This window comes from Dreissena polymorpha, chromosome 5 (assembly GCF_020536995.1).
Source record: "Dreissena polymorpha isolate Duluth1 chromosome 5, UMN_Dpol_1.0, whole genome shotgun sequence".
In the NCBI taxonomy this organism is placed as follows: Eukaryota; Metazoa; Mollusca; class Bivalvia; order Myida; family Dreissenidae; genus Dreissena; species Dreissena polymorpha.
In genome coordinates, this window is record NC_068359.1 from 62,890,939 (window position 1) to 62,908,767 (window position 17,829).

The window sequence follows — 17,829 nt, forward strand, 5'->3', positions numbered from 1 at the left end:
AGAGAACATGACTGACAAAGATCTATTGGACAGTGATTATGAAGGGATTTCACAAATACATGAGCACAGTTACATTGTGGTAAGTAACATTTTAAGCAGTTGCATGTGAAGACATTGAATTTGATGGTTAACAATTATATCCTGAATTTAAACTTAATTATTTAATAATACAGAATATACACATGCCCCTACTGTAAGAAATAATATTATTGTTGGAAATGTACTTTGTAAGTATGATGACAAAAATATGTATGTGTCTGTTCATTTGCATAGATATCGGACTCTGACGAGACACAACCACCTTCACCTTTTGGTTGACAGGAATATTCCAGTGAAAGATCAGTTGTTTAACAGCCTTTTTGACAAACAGTATGTGTGACTGCATCTTATTATTAATTTTAATATTACTATTAAAATTAAATTGGAAATTACTTCAGTTGGCAAAGGAATTCCAGTTATTTCATCATATGGCGCTACATTAAAAAGATGACTTAAATGGATGAAATATTAAATGCCCTTACAATTGGCTAATTTTGATCTCAGCATGATTTTTTAGCAAACTTTGAAAAAAGAAACATTGAATCAGTAAAAGCTTGTAGAAAACATTTGCGGTTACATGTTCTGTTCTTTCAGTTTGTCAGTATCACTTAATTAATATTTGCATGCAGTGCACTATTATATTTCAGCATCTTTGGAGTTCCTTTCATGAAGAAAACAAGCTCTTAATTAATGTATCGACAATGATTTACTAAATCCAAGAAGTTGTTTAAAGATATTGAGCTGTTACATACATTCGCCTATTATGAGTTCGAAACTTCTTACAGTAATTATTATAATATTTTTTTAATTATTTTATTATATGTTTATCTTTTTTTGAATAGGTGTGTGTTAAACTATTCTAACAAATAGTGTTTCTGTTTCATCTTACAAAAGTATATAAGATTTAATTTAGCAATGCATTGTCGATCTTTCAGAATTCCTGGTGCTGCCATTCCTAATCAACCGCCATATCAGAATTTTGGATAAGAATTCAGATTACTGGCTGCATATTCAACCGTAAGTGTTTTTCCTGTTCAATTTAACTGCTAGTTCATAAATAAAATTTTGTTTAAGAGAAATAATATTACTTAGAAAATGTTCTTAAATACCAGGTTGTATCACATTTGTATTGGGTGGGTGGGGCAGTTGTACATGTTTTGGATAATGTTTTTTTTTAAAATACTAACCAAATAAGTTTTTGTTTTTTCAACATTTATTCTTGTTTTGTTGTACATTATTTCAACTGTGATATTGAATCACATGCACATTTGCAATTTAGAAAAATCAACTTTTTATTGTCTATTTCAGGAATTTTTGGGTACTGGGTTGGTGGGGGGTAACGTGTTTCAGACCAGAATCCTGCCGGACCATCCAATTGCAAGGACATCTAACATAGCTGAAATGTATCTGTAATGAATTATTAAAAGTTTGGATAAAAAATGTGTTCTTAAATCATTATTTTAAACAAATTATACACCCAGGTTGACTATTTTGAAAAAATGAAAAATGACAATTTTTACACATGGGATTTTTCAATGTTTCCGCATTCACTAACATTACTTTAGACAATGTAAGATAGACAAACCATACATATCTGGAAATGGTTTACTAATATCTATCAGAAAATGTATAATTTTACTGGGTTTATGTCAATTTTCAAAATCAGTGGTTATTGCTGAGTGGTAGACCACAGCGTTCAAAGATCTAACAATAAACAAAGGTTGGAAACAGTAATTGGTTATATTTCACTTAAAAAAAACGTTAAATAAAAAAAAATGAACGCTAAATTTCTAACACATGTGTCTCGGCAACAATATTCAGTGACAACACGTTATGTTTAAGACCGAATTAGCTGGTTAAAAAAAAAATACTCCTTTCAATAATGTCTTTGCTTTAAACACACTAATTTCTTTATTGAAAGTAATTATGCCAATATAATTTTAATGGTTATATCAGCATCAAAAGTCTGAAGCAAACTTTGTGATTTTAGCATTAATACTTTGAAAGATTTATGGCCAAGGTATACAATTTTATTGAAAATCAGCCTTTGTTTAAAACATCATTATTTTTTATGAAAACTTTTCGTATGAACATAAAGAGCGAAATACAGAGTCATATCAAGGGCAACGATCAATGGGGAGTAACTGCGCATGTAATAGACTCCAATATTTACTCCCCTCTATGGAGAGTAGCAAAAGACAATCCAAAAATAATCAACGTGTGTAAAAAAAATATTGAATAGCATAGGTATGTTTGTGTCTAGACAGTATGTACGAGAATGCAGACATTGTTACTTGAAAACCGTTAATCTCGTAGTTCATAAGTTGTGTTATTGTCACTTGCTAGAGGATAAGCGAAAACATTTATGAACAATTCTAATTGAATGCATCGGAATATCGTAATTTTCGCGCTCAATCCACGTAAATGGCTTAGAACAAAGTGCATCGTTGCTGAAAATGATATCTGAAACTGTTGACTCATATTTTGTGCATTTTAAATTGTGCAAAGCTGCTGCTAGCATACTAAATTTACCGGTAGTACGTGTTAGACGCGCTGAACTACCGGTAGTACCGGTACGTGTTAGACGCTCTGAGCCACTTTCTTTCCACATATGTTGACATGTCGATCGAATCTATGTTAGTGTACCTTACACTATATAGCAGTCTTCCATGGAAGGCAAAACCTGTGACATATGTTAAGTATATTCGCCTATTGTGTCTTTATTTTCGTTTTCGCTTTAAGACATATCCTCGGCGAATAAGTTACACTGAAAAAAAGTGATTATTATTATGTCAATGTGATTATTTTCTTTAGGAATTATAGTAATTAACAATTATTTATCATCTATATATAATATAGTTATGTTATACTTATCTTTGTAAATGATCTAATGGCTGTATTGAGTTGTTTCGTTTTTGATCTCTCATATGTCTATATACTCGATTGTTCTTCCTTGCTTGTATTATATGTTATGCTCTTCATGAATGGAGGAAAAGAAAAGTCTATCCATCTATCAATTACATCTGCATTTTATATATTTGCACAAGAAATCATGTTGAATATGTTCCGTGTGTTGTTAATTCAAAACCAAATATAAAACTTTTCTGGTTTTAGCAGACGTTTAAATGATCAATATAATCCGTATGTTTATCACACATGAAAGTATAAACAAACAATGTTTTGGTTGTTTTTATGACTTGTTGTGATCAAAAGATTTAACCATTTTATTAAGAACAGAACAGAACGCAATTGGTTATAAAAACATCGTTAAAACAGGATGAAGGATCACGTGACTTTGTGGAAACCGGTAAGAGGTGCTTTTTTCGAATACCTTTTCAGGGACCTATACAAACAATTTGTTCATATAGGTCCCTGCCTTTTTAAAACTATTTTTTTAATAAGTTCAACTTGTGCACAACTAGTGCATAAACGACAGATTTGTGCTGCTTATGGCAATGCGAAATACATCAGGATTACTTTGTTTAATAAGCAGGTGTTCTTGTTCAAAATTGTATGTGCACTGCAGTTATTTTTACGGTTATGCTTCACGCAACGTGAAATTTTGTTACCGATTCAAGGCGTATTCAAGGATTTATTCTTTTATCTTTTGATATCAGCACAAATTGCCAGAAAAACTGTGTTTTATGCACACACGATTTTGCAAATAAATTTTAATAACTTGAGATATTTGCAAAAATAAAGTTCTTAACGGTGTGTTCACCTTCTGTCCAACCCCTGTGTGTAAACCCCGCTGATTCTGCCCCCTGTAAAATATAGGGTCATATTCGACACGAACTTCACAATTATTTAGTCAAATATGCGTTCAATACGATTGTCTGAGTTTAGGAAACGTGCGTAGAACTCGCAATGGTCTTATTTAGAATAAAGTATGTATTCGACATACTGATCCAGATAAAGAATCCAGAATGAATTGTTAACATAGTCTTGATTAAGAAAGAAGTAAACGTTCTTCGTACAGTTCTATATTTAACATCAAGTATGCGTTCTACGCATGGTAATATTAAGCATGATGTACGCGTTCTTAATACTGCTCTGTACATGTATTTAGAACATCGTGAGTTCAATATTAAGTCTACGCTTAGAATAAAGTACGCAACATGTACACAGGTCTATATTTAGAATCAAGTTTGCATTCTTCGAGACGTATTCAACTTAACGTAACAATTAGAGACATGTGGCAAGACCTTAATTTACCTCATTTGTGTTGTACCAGATGTAAAATATGGTATCTAAGGCAGTAGTTGGCCATCCAGCACCACGTTTGCCCGCTCGCAATAGTGAGGTTCATGTGCAACCAGAGACGTAAATACGTCTCTGAAGCTGCCAATCTCTGTAATCTACGTCTCTGAAGCTGTCAATTTCTGTTATCTACGTCTCTGAAGCTGCCAATCTATTATCTACGTCTCTGAAGCTGTCAATCTATTATCTACGTCTCTGAAGCTGCAAATCTTTTATCTATGTATCTGAAGATGCAAATCTGTTATCTATGTCTCTGAAGCTGCTAATCTCTGTTATCTACGTCTCTGAAGCTGCCAATCTATGTTATCTACGTCTTTGAAGCTGTCAATTTCTGTTATCTACGTCTCTGAAGCTGCCAATCTATTATCTACGTCTCTGAAGCTGTCAATCTATTATCTACGTCTCTGAAGCTGCAAATCTGTTATCTATGTCTCTGAAGCTGCAAATCTGTTATCTTTGTCTCTGAAGCTGCTAATTTCTGTTATCTACGTCTCTGAAGCTGCCAATCTCTGTTTTCTACGTCTCTGAAGCTGCTAATCTCTGTTATCTACGTCTATGGAGCTGCTAATCTCAATAATCTACATCTCTGAAGCTGCCAATCTCTGTTATCTACGTCTCTGAAGCTGCAAATCTATGATATCTACGTATCTGAAGCTGCCATTCTCTGTAATCTACGTCTATGAAGCTGCAAATCTAAACTATCTGACGTTTCTGAAGCTGCCATTCTCTGCTATCTACATCTCTGAAGCTGCCAACCTCTTTTATCTACGTCTCTGAAATTGCAAATCTCTGTTATCTACGTCTCTGAAGCTGTTAATCTGTTATCAACGTCTCTTTAGCTGCCAATCTCTGTTTTCTACGTTTCTGACGCTGCCAATCTATGTTATATACGTCGCTGAAGCTGTCAATCTGTTATCTACGTCTCTTTATCTGCCAATCTATGTTATCTACATATCTGAAGCTGCCAATCTCTGTTATCTACGTCTCTGAAGCTGTCAATATATATTATCTAAATCTCTGAAGCTGCCAATCTTTTATCTACGTCTCTGAAGCTGCTAATGTCTGTTATCTACGTCTGTGAAGCTGCCAACCTCTGTTATCTACGTCTCTGAAGCTGTCAATCTATGTTATCTATGTCTCTGAAGCTTCTATTCCATGTCATATTCGTCTGTGAAGCTGCCAATCTCTGTTATCTATGTCTCTGAAGCTGCCAATCTCTGTTATCTACGTCTCTGAAGCTGCATATCTCTGGTATCTACGTCTCTGAAGCTGCCAATCTCTGTTATCTACGCTTCTGAAGCTGCCAATCCCTGTTATGTCCGTTTCTGAAGCTGCCAATCTCAGTTATCTACGTCTCTGAAGCTGCCAATCTCTGATCTCTAAGCTTCTTTAGCTGCCAATCTCTGTTATTGACGTTTCTGGTGCAATTGATAAAGATTTGCCCACTTGTCTTTGATAGCCTTGTTGAAGCCTTTTACCAGAGTACAAATGACGTTTCTGTAATCTTTGCTTCTGGAGTTTCATCGATTTGCCTGATTAAACCAGCTTTGTTAAAACACTGGGGTTTGTGATCGACATCTTTCTGTTTCATTGTGTTCCTCAAATTCAGCGTAATGAAATGTTCAGATTAAGTTTTTCTATTTTGATTTTTTTAAATATTTGGTAAAATAATTTTTTTCCTTCTTTTCAATCAAAACACTTTCATTTGTGTCTTGAACCAAATCTTGATAGACTTCTGCCATTTTACTGAAATCATTGGTAATACTGCATATGAAACAACACCTTTATGCATTTAACATTTATTTTTTTATGACAATATTTTTCAAAACATATGAATTAAATAGCACATGTATAAGTGTTCACATTCCACAAAAGTATGCGTGTGTTTCATTCAACACATGACAGTCCACAAGAGTTGTATACATGAGCACTAAACATTCATGGCATTACAGGATGGACAAGAAGAAAACTTCAATTATATCAACATTGATATTTTTAAACATTTTATAAATATATTTCATGTTTCTCTAGACATTGCAACAGTCATTGAAATACACACTACTGGTATAACAAAGAGCGTAATCCTTTCATTTCAAATCATAATTTCTTCCAGAATGCACATGCATGCCAGAGCCAGAGGTTGCATGCAATTGTATGCCAGAGCCTCAGTTGTAGGTCATGTATCGTGGAGTGGAGCTGAACTTGGCGTACGCCTTGATCACCTTGTTGACTGCCTCCAGGAAGTCTTTCTCAGTGGCCATCTTCCTGCGGGCACGGATGGCGAACATTCCAGCCTCTGTACACACACTGCGGATCTCAGCACCTGCACACAACAACAGGGCTTAATGCATTTGCATAGTATCCTTCCAGATTAGCATGTGAAGTCTTTACAGACATTGTTTTCCACTAAAATCTGGATTATTGGTAAGAAGAGACTTTCTTTTGACGAAAAATTCCATAAAAGCTGAAAATGTGCACTGCACATGTCCATCTGGAAAAACACTTTACGCACATGCATAAAGGCCATAATGGCTGCTATGAATTCAGCATTTAAACCTTTACTGCTTGGCTACGCAGTAGAGGAAGCATTTGTAGTCCTTTAGAAAATCAAATTAAATTTAAGATCTCTATTAGTAGATTCAAGTTTAAAAATCTTCATTTCCAAACCCAAGATACTGTTGAGCAGCTAAGAGTAGGAAACCTAAACAGGCTGCCAGTGACTCGCAGGCTGCTCTGTTTTTTGACTGGTTGCATATAGCATTGTAATTTTGCTTCTGAGTGGGAAAGGGTTAAGATAGAAACAATTTCTTCACCTAACAAGAACATATTTGGACTTTATTTCAATGTCATCTACAGCTTCAAAGCCGTGGTCATTGGTCAGTATTAGAATAATGGATAACTTGTGTGTTTTTTTTATGCCCCTGGTAGGGTGGCATATAGCAGTTGAACTGTCCGTCAGTCAGTATGTCAGTCTGTTCGTCCGTCCGAAAAACTTTAACATAGGCCATAACTTTTTATGTGTATCTCATGGAGCTGCACATTTTGAGTGGTAAAATTTCAAGGTGAACATCATCCTTCAAGGTCTATGGTCGAAAAAACAAAGTCAAGGGAAGTAATAAGCTTTAAATGGACATAGTTATCTGACCTGCCCACGTATATATTTTTGTTAAATAAATCAAAGCAGCGCAGTATGCGGCATTGTGTTTCTGACATTGTGGTAAAAGGTCAAGGTCATCCTTTACGGTCTACGGTAAAAAGTACAGATTTAAAGGAAGTAATAAGCTTTAAAAAGGGAGAAAATTATTTAATATTGAACATAGCCACTTTATATCTTTGGCATGCATGTGTATCTCATGGAGCTGCACATTTTGAGTGGTGAATCTACAGTCATGGTAGTGGCTTTTAATTATTTGCTACTGAAAATAGAGATTTGTTACAGACAATTATTTTTAAGGGAAGAAATTTATATAATTATAAATCTCATATTATATATTTCCTTACCAAGAATTGAAGTTCATTTCACAGTTACTGTACAGATTTTTTTTTGATTATTTATAACCCAAATGATTGATTTTTCAATGTTTTTTTTTAATGATATAATTATAATTTCTTTGATGTTCATTACATACCTGTGGACTTATGTCCATAGATACATGATCAACTCTGGCTATGATCTCTTTTAAACCACAGGCCTTGGTTGTCAGTGATGTTTGACAAGGTAATAATTGACTGTGAGACCCTTCCCCCCGCCCCCCCCCCCCCCCCCTGGTTGGATTGGACAAAATTCAAGGGAAGTAATAACCTCTAAAGGGAGATGATTTCTATACCTGCCAACTGATAAATAGAAATTTTATTCAATATTGAAGATAGCAACTTGATATTTGGCATGCATGTGTATCTCATGAAGCTGCACATTTTGAGTGGTGGAAGTTCAAGGTCAAGGTCATCCTTCAAGGTCAAAGGTCAAAAAAATAATTTGTTTCAAAGCGGCGTTCTCATGAAGCTGCACATTTTGAGTGGTGGAAGTTCAAGGTCAAGGTCATCCTTTAAGGTCAAGGTCATCCTTCAAGGTCAAAGTTAAAAACAACAACTTTTTTTCAAAGCGGCTTTCTCATGAAGATGCACATTTTGAGTGGTGGAATACAAGGTCAAGGTCATCCTTCAATGTCAAAGGTAAAAAAAATACAAAAGTTCCAAAGTGGCGTTTTCATGTAGCTGCACATTTTGAGTGGTGGAAGTTCAAGGTCAATGTCATCCTTTAAGGTCAAGGTCATCCTTCAAGGTCAAAGGTAAAAAAACACTTTTTTTTCAAAGCAGCATTCTCATGAAGCTGCACATTTTGAGTGGTGGAAGTTCAAGGTCATCCTTCAAGGTCAAAGGTCAAAAATTTCAAAGCGGCGCTATAGGGGGCATTGTGTTTCTGAAGAACACATCTCTTGTTTTTGGATATAAAAGTGGCAATGACCCAAAAGAAAAAAAAACATTTTGGTCATTAAATAGGGATAAGTTGTTACCAAGATGGGTATGGCACGCCTGAACCACAAAAAAGAGAAAAACTAAGTTTAAGTAACTTAAACTTAGTTTCTCACTACTTAAACTCAATTTAAGTAACTTAATTCGAATTAACGCTACTAAATGCATTAAGTAGTTAAGAAGAGTTATTTTCTATTTATGTGAGAAAAATGAATTAAGCAGAGAAAAACTTAGTTTAACTCGTTAAGTGCGCCCGAACAACAAAAATTGATTTTTATTACCGTTAACTTACTTAAATTGCATTTAACGCTGCTTAAAATTAATTTAAGTGCTTTCGCATCGTTAATTGTATTTAATTATTACTTAAGTAATAAAATTTTTACTTAAGTTGAATTATTAATTATCGTTAAGTCAAAACTCGCGTCCGAAAATAAGCATATGAAACAAGCGTTTTGATTGGTTGTCAGGTTTGTTAATAAATTCATGCCCGAGGTCGGAAGAAAAAGATTGCCATGTGGTACGAGCAAAAAATACAGATATTATAAATTTGGATTAGAATCTTAAGTCAGTTAAAATTTGTTTTAGTCTGGAATAACATTCAAAACACCCTTTCATCATCAAATTTTGCTGACAGTCAGTAACTATGCAATAAACATCAAAAACGATCCGCCCGTCTATATATTTCCGGGTCATATCGCATTTACCTGTAGTAATAACTTGTCTTGTACAGGGTTGTCATTATTAACCGATTGCCGATAAAATTCATCGGTTAAAATCACCAGAAAATCGGTTGTTTTTCCCGAATCTTTTAAATTGCGATCGGAAGTTTTGATCTCGCAAACCGAAAATAATTGACGAAGAATAACCGTAGAGCGTTTTGACCTGTGGCCGTTATGACTAGCTACCGCGACCTTGTTTTGTAAAACGACTTTTGATTGGTTTATCGCGTCGGCATACGGTCAATCATGTGGCGCGGTAGATATTAGTCAACATTTCTCTCGAGAATGGCTGAACCGAAAAAGAAAAAAATTAAGAGTCTTGAAGACTTCGGTTTTTTTAATAAACCGAAACCTGGTGAGATCGAGTTGGATTTGCACAACAGTTTATGTATTCTTCCCCGTTTGTTCAGATGCATGCGTATACATACCGCACGATAATTCAGCCGCAGACCCTAAACTGCAAAAGCGTCGCGCATCGTAGAATAATTATGAACTGTGCATTCTCAATCGATATATGATGTTTCAGTGATAAACGAAATAAAAAAAATCATGCGGTGTTTATACTTGTTTGAGAGTTTGTTTTGTTGAACAAAGTGTTTGTTTCAAGTTGTGTTTTTGCATCGATTTTTGCAAGGCAATCTTGGGAGGACGTTTTTCATTGCTTCGTACTGTTGTTACAATGTTCAAGGTAAGACAAACGATTTGTGTTCTATTTCTATTTGATACTTTTGCAATTAAACAATACTATTGATTCAATTGGCAGGGTTTTCCCTTGCACACAAAGTAAGTTAATTGTCATGTTATGAGCTAGATGCATATTGTTTCCATTGTTCTGATGGAAAACCAACACACTTGTAATTTTGAAACCTTATTGTAACAAATACAAATTTTTAGGGGACATTATGACTCCCTATTTTTCTCGTCCTAGGGAAAATCCTGAATTGAAGACAAAAGAGAAAGTAGCTTTCAAATGCACATATTTACCTCATCTGGCTTCAAGTAAAACTTTGTTTACACAATAATTATTTTGAGATATGGTTTTATTTCTTTTTCTTGGGTGTTGATTGACCGAGCGCTTAGAAGCTATATTAAATAATAATAGTATTATAATGAATCTAGCAGCACTCAGGAATATTTTTATGTCCCCCAGTCTTTACTGGGGAACATATTGTTTTTGCCCTATCTGCTTGTTGGTTTGTTTGCGTCAAACTTTAACATTTGCCATAACTTTTGCAATATTGAAATAGCAACTTGATATTTGGCATGCATGTGTATCTCATGGAGCTGCATATTTTAAGCGGGGAAAGGTCAAGGTCATCCTTCAAGGTCAAAAGTCAAATATATGGGGGACATACTGCTTCACAAACACATCTTGTTTGCTATGGGTTTTGCATTTTTTTACTCATTTTTATAATAGAAATTTAACAATGTACTACGATTTGCAAAGACATCAGTATTTTGAGAAATAGGAAATTGCAAATCATCGGGTCTATTTTGTGTTAGACACAAAGTTTTGGACGTATTTGTGTTTCAGGGTCTGATGATCAAAATAGGAATGCTGTTCCATCAGGTGGCTCCAGGGGTGATGTAGTGTCTATTGCCGATCCACAAAGTAGCGTGACTCAACCTGACGTAACTAAGACACACCCAACAAGTAGCGTAACTACTACCGACTCGACAAGTGGCTTGATGACGACCAACCCACTAGTTACTGATTCACCATCTACATCAGCTTGTAAAACAACAAATAGCAAACCCTTTTCTAATGAGGAATATCTTCAATAAGTTAAAACATTATTTGATGGGTCTGAAAATAGGGTACATAACAGGTATCTTTGTCTGGAGAAATTTTGTACAGATATTTCAAACACTGAAAAGAAAAGAAAGACTGCTCCCTAAAAAATTTAATCATGGCAAACTATCAGATTGTTGGTGGCTGTGTTTTTTTGGAGGGTGAGGGCATGTTTTGTGTTGTGTGTAAAAAAGCACAGTATGAAACATCGTCTTAATAAAAGGGATATATTTGTTAATAAACCAGGAACACGGTTTTTGGAGGATTCTTTGAAAGGCCATTCTTCGTCTGATACCCATAAGGCGGCTATTGAAACTGTAATGGTGCATAAACAGTCATTTTTTCACAAAGAAGTTTGTTAAAAGAAGAATGTTGAAACATCATTATATGAAAAGGTATTCTCAACTGCCTACTTTCTTATGAAAAACTTTATGCCAGTTAGAAAACTTCTACCAGTGTTGAGTATGATAGAAAATGTGTATGATTACCAAAATCTGAAGTACTTTGATCATAAATCAGTGGGTTTGCAGAGAGAGTTTTTCTTAACATTAGGTGCAACTGTGAAAGAGTCTGTGATGGAAAAGGTAAAGAAAAGTGCTGCGTTCGGTATATTGTCAGATGAAGCCTGTGATATCAGTGTAACCGAACAGCTCATAACATTTGTTCAATATTTTGATCATGATACAGGTAATGTCCATGTGTCGTATTTGTCCTGTCAAGATGTACTAGAAAAATCAAGCTCAGCAAATGCTCAGGCCATATCAGACCTTCTTGTAGATACTGTAGAAACTAGTGGACTTGACATTAAAAAGATGACAGGGTTTTCATCAGATGGTGCGTCCGTAATGGTGGGTAAAAGAGGAGGGGTAGCTGCACTACTGCGCTTGAAGAATCCGACTCTAATTAATATACATTGTATATGCCACAAACTTGCTCTATCCTGCACTGACAGCAATGAAGGTATTACATACATCAAGGAAGTAGAACTTATCCTTAGACAGCTGTGGTCTTATTTTGAAAATTCTCCCAAACGGATGGCAGCATATTTAAAATTGCAAATGCAGTTTAAACACATGAACTTGAGTAAAGGAGCTTCAAAAACTGTAGCATCACGCTTAAAAAAGGCATGTAGAACCAGGTGGCTGAGCCTTGACTCATCTGTCAAAGCTGTGCACAATGATTATGAAGCTCTCGTGACAACACTAGCACAGTCTCAAACTGAAGATGCCATGGCCCTGGGGTTACTCAAAAAGATAAAAACTATGAAATTCCTTGGCACAATCTACATTCTCAAAGATGTATTGCCAGTTTTGTCAAACCTTTCTAGAGTGTTCCAAAGAGATACATTCTGTTTTTCATCCATAATTCCTGAGATCAATCGGGCTAAAGACAAGCTTAATGGTATTCTTGAGGAGGAGACCCCTCTTGTTTCTCTTCAAAGTGACATAGATTCGTATACAAACATCAGTGCTGAATTATCAATGTCCCCAAAAGTGATGGATGATTTACAGTCATTGTTCAAGAAATACATCACTGCCTTGAAAAACAACATAGATCACAGATTTGGTGATTCTTCAGTAATATTGACAGCTTTCTGCATTTTTGATCCAGTAACAGTTCCAGGAGACTCAGCCCTGTTCAAAGAGCATGGGAATAGAGAAATCCAACAGATAGCCACACACTTTTTTGCAGATAATGAGGAGGACAGAAATCAACTTAAAAATGAATGGAGTGGCATAAAATATCATCTGAGGGACACTTTGAAACCAAATATTCCACAGTCTGTTCTTGACAACACACACAAGATCACCACTACAGAATGGTGTCTCTGTCAACTTTTGTCTGTGACAGTGTACAAACAATTCTTTCCAAAACTGTGCTTTGTAGCAGAAGTGGCAGCTTCGCTTCCAGTTAGTAATGCCTGGCCAGAAAGGGGAGCTAGTGCTCTCAAGAACATAAAAACACGACACAGAAACAGAATTCAAAATGACTTGCTTGATGCTCTGATGCAGGTTACTGTAAATGGCCCAAAGTGTGAGGATGCAGGGGAACTAGTTAAGTCAGCAGTGTCTCAGCGGCTGAGTATGAAGGACAGGAAAAAGTAAGCAGTAAGAGCTGAGAAGTCTACATCAACAGCAGCAACTGCAGCAGCTGCTGCTACCACTTCCACAGAGTCAGGGATGCAGACAGATGACACTCACTTGGTTATTGGTCAGGATGAACTACGAATGGAAATTGAAGCTGCGATGAAAACACTTCTTTTAGAGGAAGAGGTTGGGGAGTCTGACCAAGAAGATGACCAAGAAGATGACAGCTTTTAACATGTACAGTGTCAGTATACTAAAAATGTGAAAATCTTTAAATTTTCTTTTCTTTTTAGACCTCATTTTAACTTTTTATGCTCTGAGAATAGGAGTATTTTGTGCCTCAAAATGTCTGAAAATCGGTTTCGGTCGGGGGGCTTCGCCCCCCTGATCCCCCACCAGGGCGTTGCCCTGGACCCACAACGGTGCCTAGGCGGCCCCCTTGATCCCCGGCCTAATCGGTTGCTTTTCAAAAATAATCCCTTGTTTTTAAACATAATGACAACCCTGCTTGTATACGAGTAGTCATACCAGCTTGTATGTAGAAACTGGGACTATATTATATGTCCCAGGTAGAAATTAAAGATTATATCGTGTCACCGAATCCAACTTAATTATATATATGTTTCTGATTGGCTTAGGTCTTCCGGATCATTAACTGACCAATCAAAACAATTCGACTTTACAACTTAAGTAAAATTCCTTACTAAAGTTGAATTCGTGTAACTAAAAACATATTTTAAGTAGAAAAACCTATTTTAACGCAACTTAATTGAAAATAGTACAATTGATAGAGAAAATCCTTGTTAAGTTGAATTAATTCAACTTAAGTAAGAAAATTACCATTAAGCACCGTTAATGCATTTTCGGTGTTTTAATTAGCGTTAACGCCGCGGGAACCACAAAAACTACTTAAATTCATTTTAAGCAGCGTTAATTCGAATTAAGTAACTTAAATTGAATTTAAGTAGAGAAAAACCTAGTTTAAGTAACTTAAACTTAGTTTTTCTCATTTTTGTGGTTCAGGCGTGCCATAGATGGGTGTTGGGCAAATTTTATCTAATTATTGGCAGCGACAAAATAAAAACAAAATGGTTTATTTTAAATACAGTATTTAAAAGTAAAGTTCAATTGTAGCTGTATTCTTGTTAGAAATATGTCATTTTTTGTAAAAAAAAATCTTGTTTCTGGTACGATATGATATGAGATATGAGAAAGGAACTAAAGATTGAGAAAGAAATAATCAGCTGTCTTCATACAAAATGAATAGCACACTTTGTATGGCAAGTTCTATAAATCATCCCTATAATACTCACCAGTGGTGTTTGGGCACAATCTAGCCAGCAATTCATATCGTATGTCTTTCTCTACACTCATGGACCGGGCATGGATACGGAAGATGTGGGCACACCCCTATAACAGACAAAATAAATATGGAAAATACAGACCCATGCCTGCAGCATATAAAATGGATATGCAAAATATGGAAAAAACAAGAGATGTGTTTGCCAGAAACACAATGCCCCCTACTGCGCCGCTTTGATTTATTTTATTTTTGTTTATCATTTGGTAGGTACAGATAATCTCCCTTTAAAGCTTATTACTTCCCTTGGATTTGTTTTTTTTAACTTTTGATCTTGAAGGATAACATTGACCTTGACCTTTCACCACTCAAAATGTGCAGCTCCATGAGATACACATGCATGCTAAATATCAAGTTGCTATCTTTAATATTGCAAAAGTTATGGCCAATGTTAAAGCTTTCGGACAGAATCACAGACTGACAGTTCAAATGCTATATGCCATGCTACTGGGGGCAAAACAAGAGCTGTCATAGGACAGCGCACTCGACTATTCGAGTGCTTGACAGTATAACGTAAGCCATCATGGGGAAATTGTTCTTATTCAATAATTTATTAGACGATCGTTCAAAAATAAAAAAAAAGGAAAAATAATTTATTTTTTATTTTATTTTATTTTTTTTTTGGGGGGGGGGGGTTTAGAGGGGTTGAGAGGGGGGTATAATGTGGGGTGGGGTCATTTATTAGACGATTTTTTTTTTTAAAGGGGAAAAAAATATTTAATTTTTTTTTTGGGGGGTGGTAGGGGGGTTCGAGGGGGGTATAATGTGGGGTGTGGTCATTAATAAGATGATCTTTCAAAAATAAAAAAAAATAAAAAAAGAAAGAAGGGGAGAGATTCTGGGTTGGGGCGTGGAGTTTTGTTTGGGTGGAATCCATTGTGGTATTCAGGTAAGTGTTGTTTTGTGAAAGTAATAATAACATGTGATCACAAATAAAGAAATTATGTCAATTTAAGCAAAATGTTAAATTATATAAGTGGAAAAGGGGCCATTATTCTGTCAAAATGCTTGATACAGTTGTCTGCTCTTGTTTATAGGTTGGGTCATGTTGGTTAACAAGTATGCAAAATATAAAAGCAATATGTTAAAGGATATAGGAAATATTTGGGGTAGTACGCAAACTATAACATAGATATATCAATAATATGCATATTCTAAGTATAAAAGGGGCAATAATTCTGTCAAAATACTTGATACAGTTGTCTGCTCTTGTTTATAGGTTGGGGTCATGATGGTAAACAAGTATGCAAAATATGAAAGCAATACGTAAAGGGACATTGAAAATATTTGGGGTAGTACTTAAACTAACATTTGCTGCATATTCTAAGTGGAAAAGTGGCCATAATTATGAAAAAATGCCTGATAGAGTTGTCTGCTCTTGTTTATAGGCTGGGGTCATGTTGGTAAACAAGTATGCAAAATATGAAAGCAATATGTCAAGGGACAATGAAAATAATTGGGGTAGTATGATAACTTTAACATGAGGTGAGTAGGATAGCTCCACTATATATATTTCATATATAATAGTTGAGCTAAAAACTGTAAAAACAACATGTGTTTGTGAAACACTATGTCCCCCCATATATTTGACCTTTGACCTTAAAGGATGACCTTGACCTTTCACCACTCAAAATGTGCAGCTCCATGAGATACACATGCATGCCAAATATGAAGTTGCTATCTTCAATATTTCAAAAGTAATAACCAATCTTTAAGTTTTCGGACGACTGCAAATAAGAAATGTCCCCTTCTGCGCCGCTTTGAATTTCTATTATTCTTTTTTTTACCTTTGACCTTGAAGGATGACCTTGACTTTTCACCACTCAAAATGTTCGGCTCCATGATATACACATGCATGCCAAATATCAAGTTGGTATCTTCAATATTGCCAAAGTATTAATAAAATGAGCGATTTTGGCCACATATACTTGACCTCTGACCTTGAAGGATGACCTTGACCTTTCACCACTCAAAATGTGCGGCTCCATGAAAAACACATGCATGCCAAATATCAAGTTGCTATCTTCAATATTGCAAAAGTATTCATAAAATGAGCGATTTTGGCCACATATATTTGACCTCTGACCTTGAAGGATTACCTTGACCTTTCACCACTCAAAATGTGCAGCTCCATGAGATACACATGCATGCCAAATATCAAGTTGCTATCTTGAATATTTAAAAAGTTATTGCAAATGTTCAAGTTGGAGCAAACAGACCAACAGACCAATGTACAGACCAACTGACAGGGCAAAAACAATATGTCCCCCACTATAGAGGTTTGGGGGACATAAAAAAATGGATATGAAAACCATGGGCAAACCTCTGTAACAGACACTATGGAAATGAAAACCAAGTGCAAACCTTTGCAACAGACAATATGGGTATGAAAAACATGGGAAAACCTCCTATCAAGTATACCTCTAGATCTGGCAGACCAAACTCAATCTTCCTATCCAGTCTGCCAGGCCTCATAAGGGCAGGGTCGAGGGTATCAGGTCGATTGGTTGCCATGAGAACCTTGATGTTGCCCCGGGGATCAAACCCGTCCAGCTGGTTAATGAGCTCCAACATGGTCCGCTGCACCTCGTTATCTCCCCCTGCACCATCATCAAACCGTGCACCTGAAATGTACATGTATGGTCAATGAAATAATCGATCTAATCAAGAGCCAACACGAGCCTTGTGTGATTTCTTGAATTCTTAATTCATTGCACCATTCACACTGTACATGTTGTAAGCAGTTTTATTTTGCATTTTTATAATAATGTTAATATTGATAGGAACTCGTATACCATAGGCCAGCAAAACATGTCTCAGCGGTCTTAGTGGTGCAGTGGATATGGGGTCTGCCTAGCGATCAGGAGGTCACAGGTTCCATCCCAACTGTGGGAGCGTTCTTTAGATTTCCCCCCAAAGACACCAACTACTGGTTCTAGTCCCAGGGAACAGACTTGTGGATGTTTCAAATAAGCCTTAGGCTTTCTATGCAATCAAGCTAAAACAAATACCTCCATCCAAGTTTAATTTATTGCGTGGAAATAGTCTTCAATTTTAAGTCACAGTGACGCACATTTACCCTAACCCATACTGAAGACA

General features: G+C 35.8%; 1 protein-coding gene and 1 long non-coding RNA gene across 2 annotated transcripts in view; one reads left to right on the plus strand and one right to left on the minus strand.

Moving 5' to 3' along the window:
- Nucleotides 1–1,588, plus strand: LOC127880655 (uncharacterized). Its single transcript, XR_008049688.1, has 4 exons — nt 1–79; nt 274–369; nt 975–1,056; nt 1,348–1,588. It is a non-coding gene; the product is annotated as an uncharacterized LOC127880655 (long non-coding RNA).
- Nucleotides 1,589–6,082: 4,494 nt separating this feature from the next.
- Nucleotides 6,083–17,829, minus strand: part of LOC127881899 (26S proteasome regulatory subunit 7) — a 40,362-nt gene continuing 28,615 nt past the window's right edge. Inside the window, exons 9-11 of the mRNA XM_052430102.1 lie at nt 17,152–17,354; nt 14,684–14,780; nt 6,083–6,622 (exon numbers count right to left, since the gene is read on the minus strand). Coding sequence (XP_052286062.1) covers nt 6,465–6,622; nt 14,684–14,780; nt 17,152–17,354 — 458 coding nt within the window. The 3' untranslated portion in view covers nt 6,083–6,464. The remainder of the gene's footprint in view (nt 6,623–14,683; nt 14,781–17,151; nt 17,355–17,829) is intronic.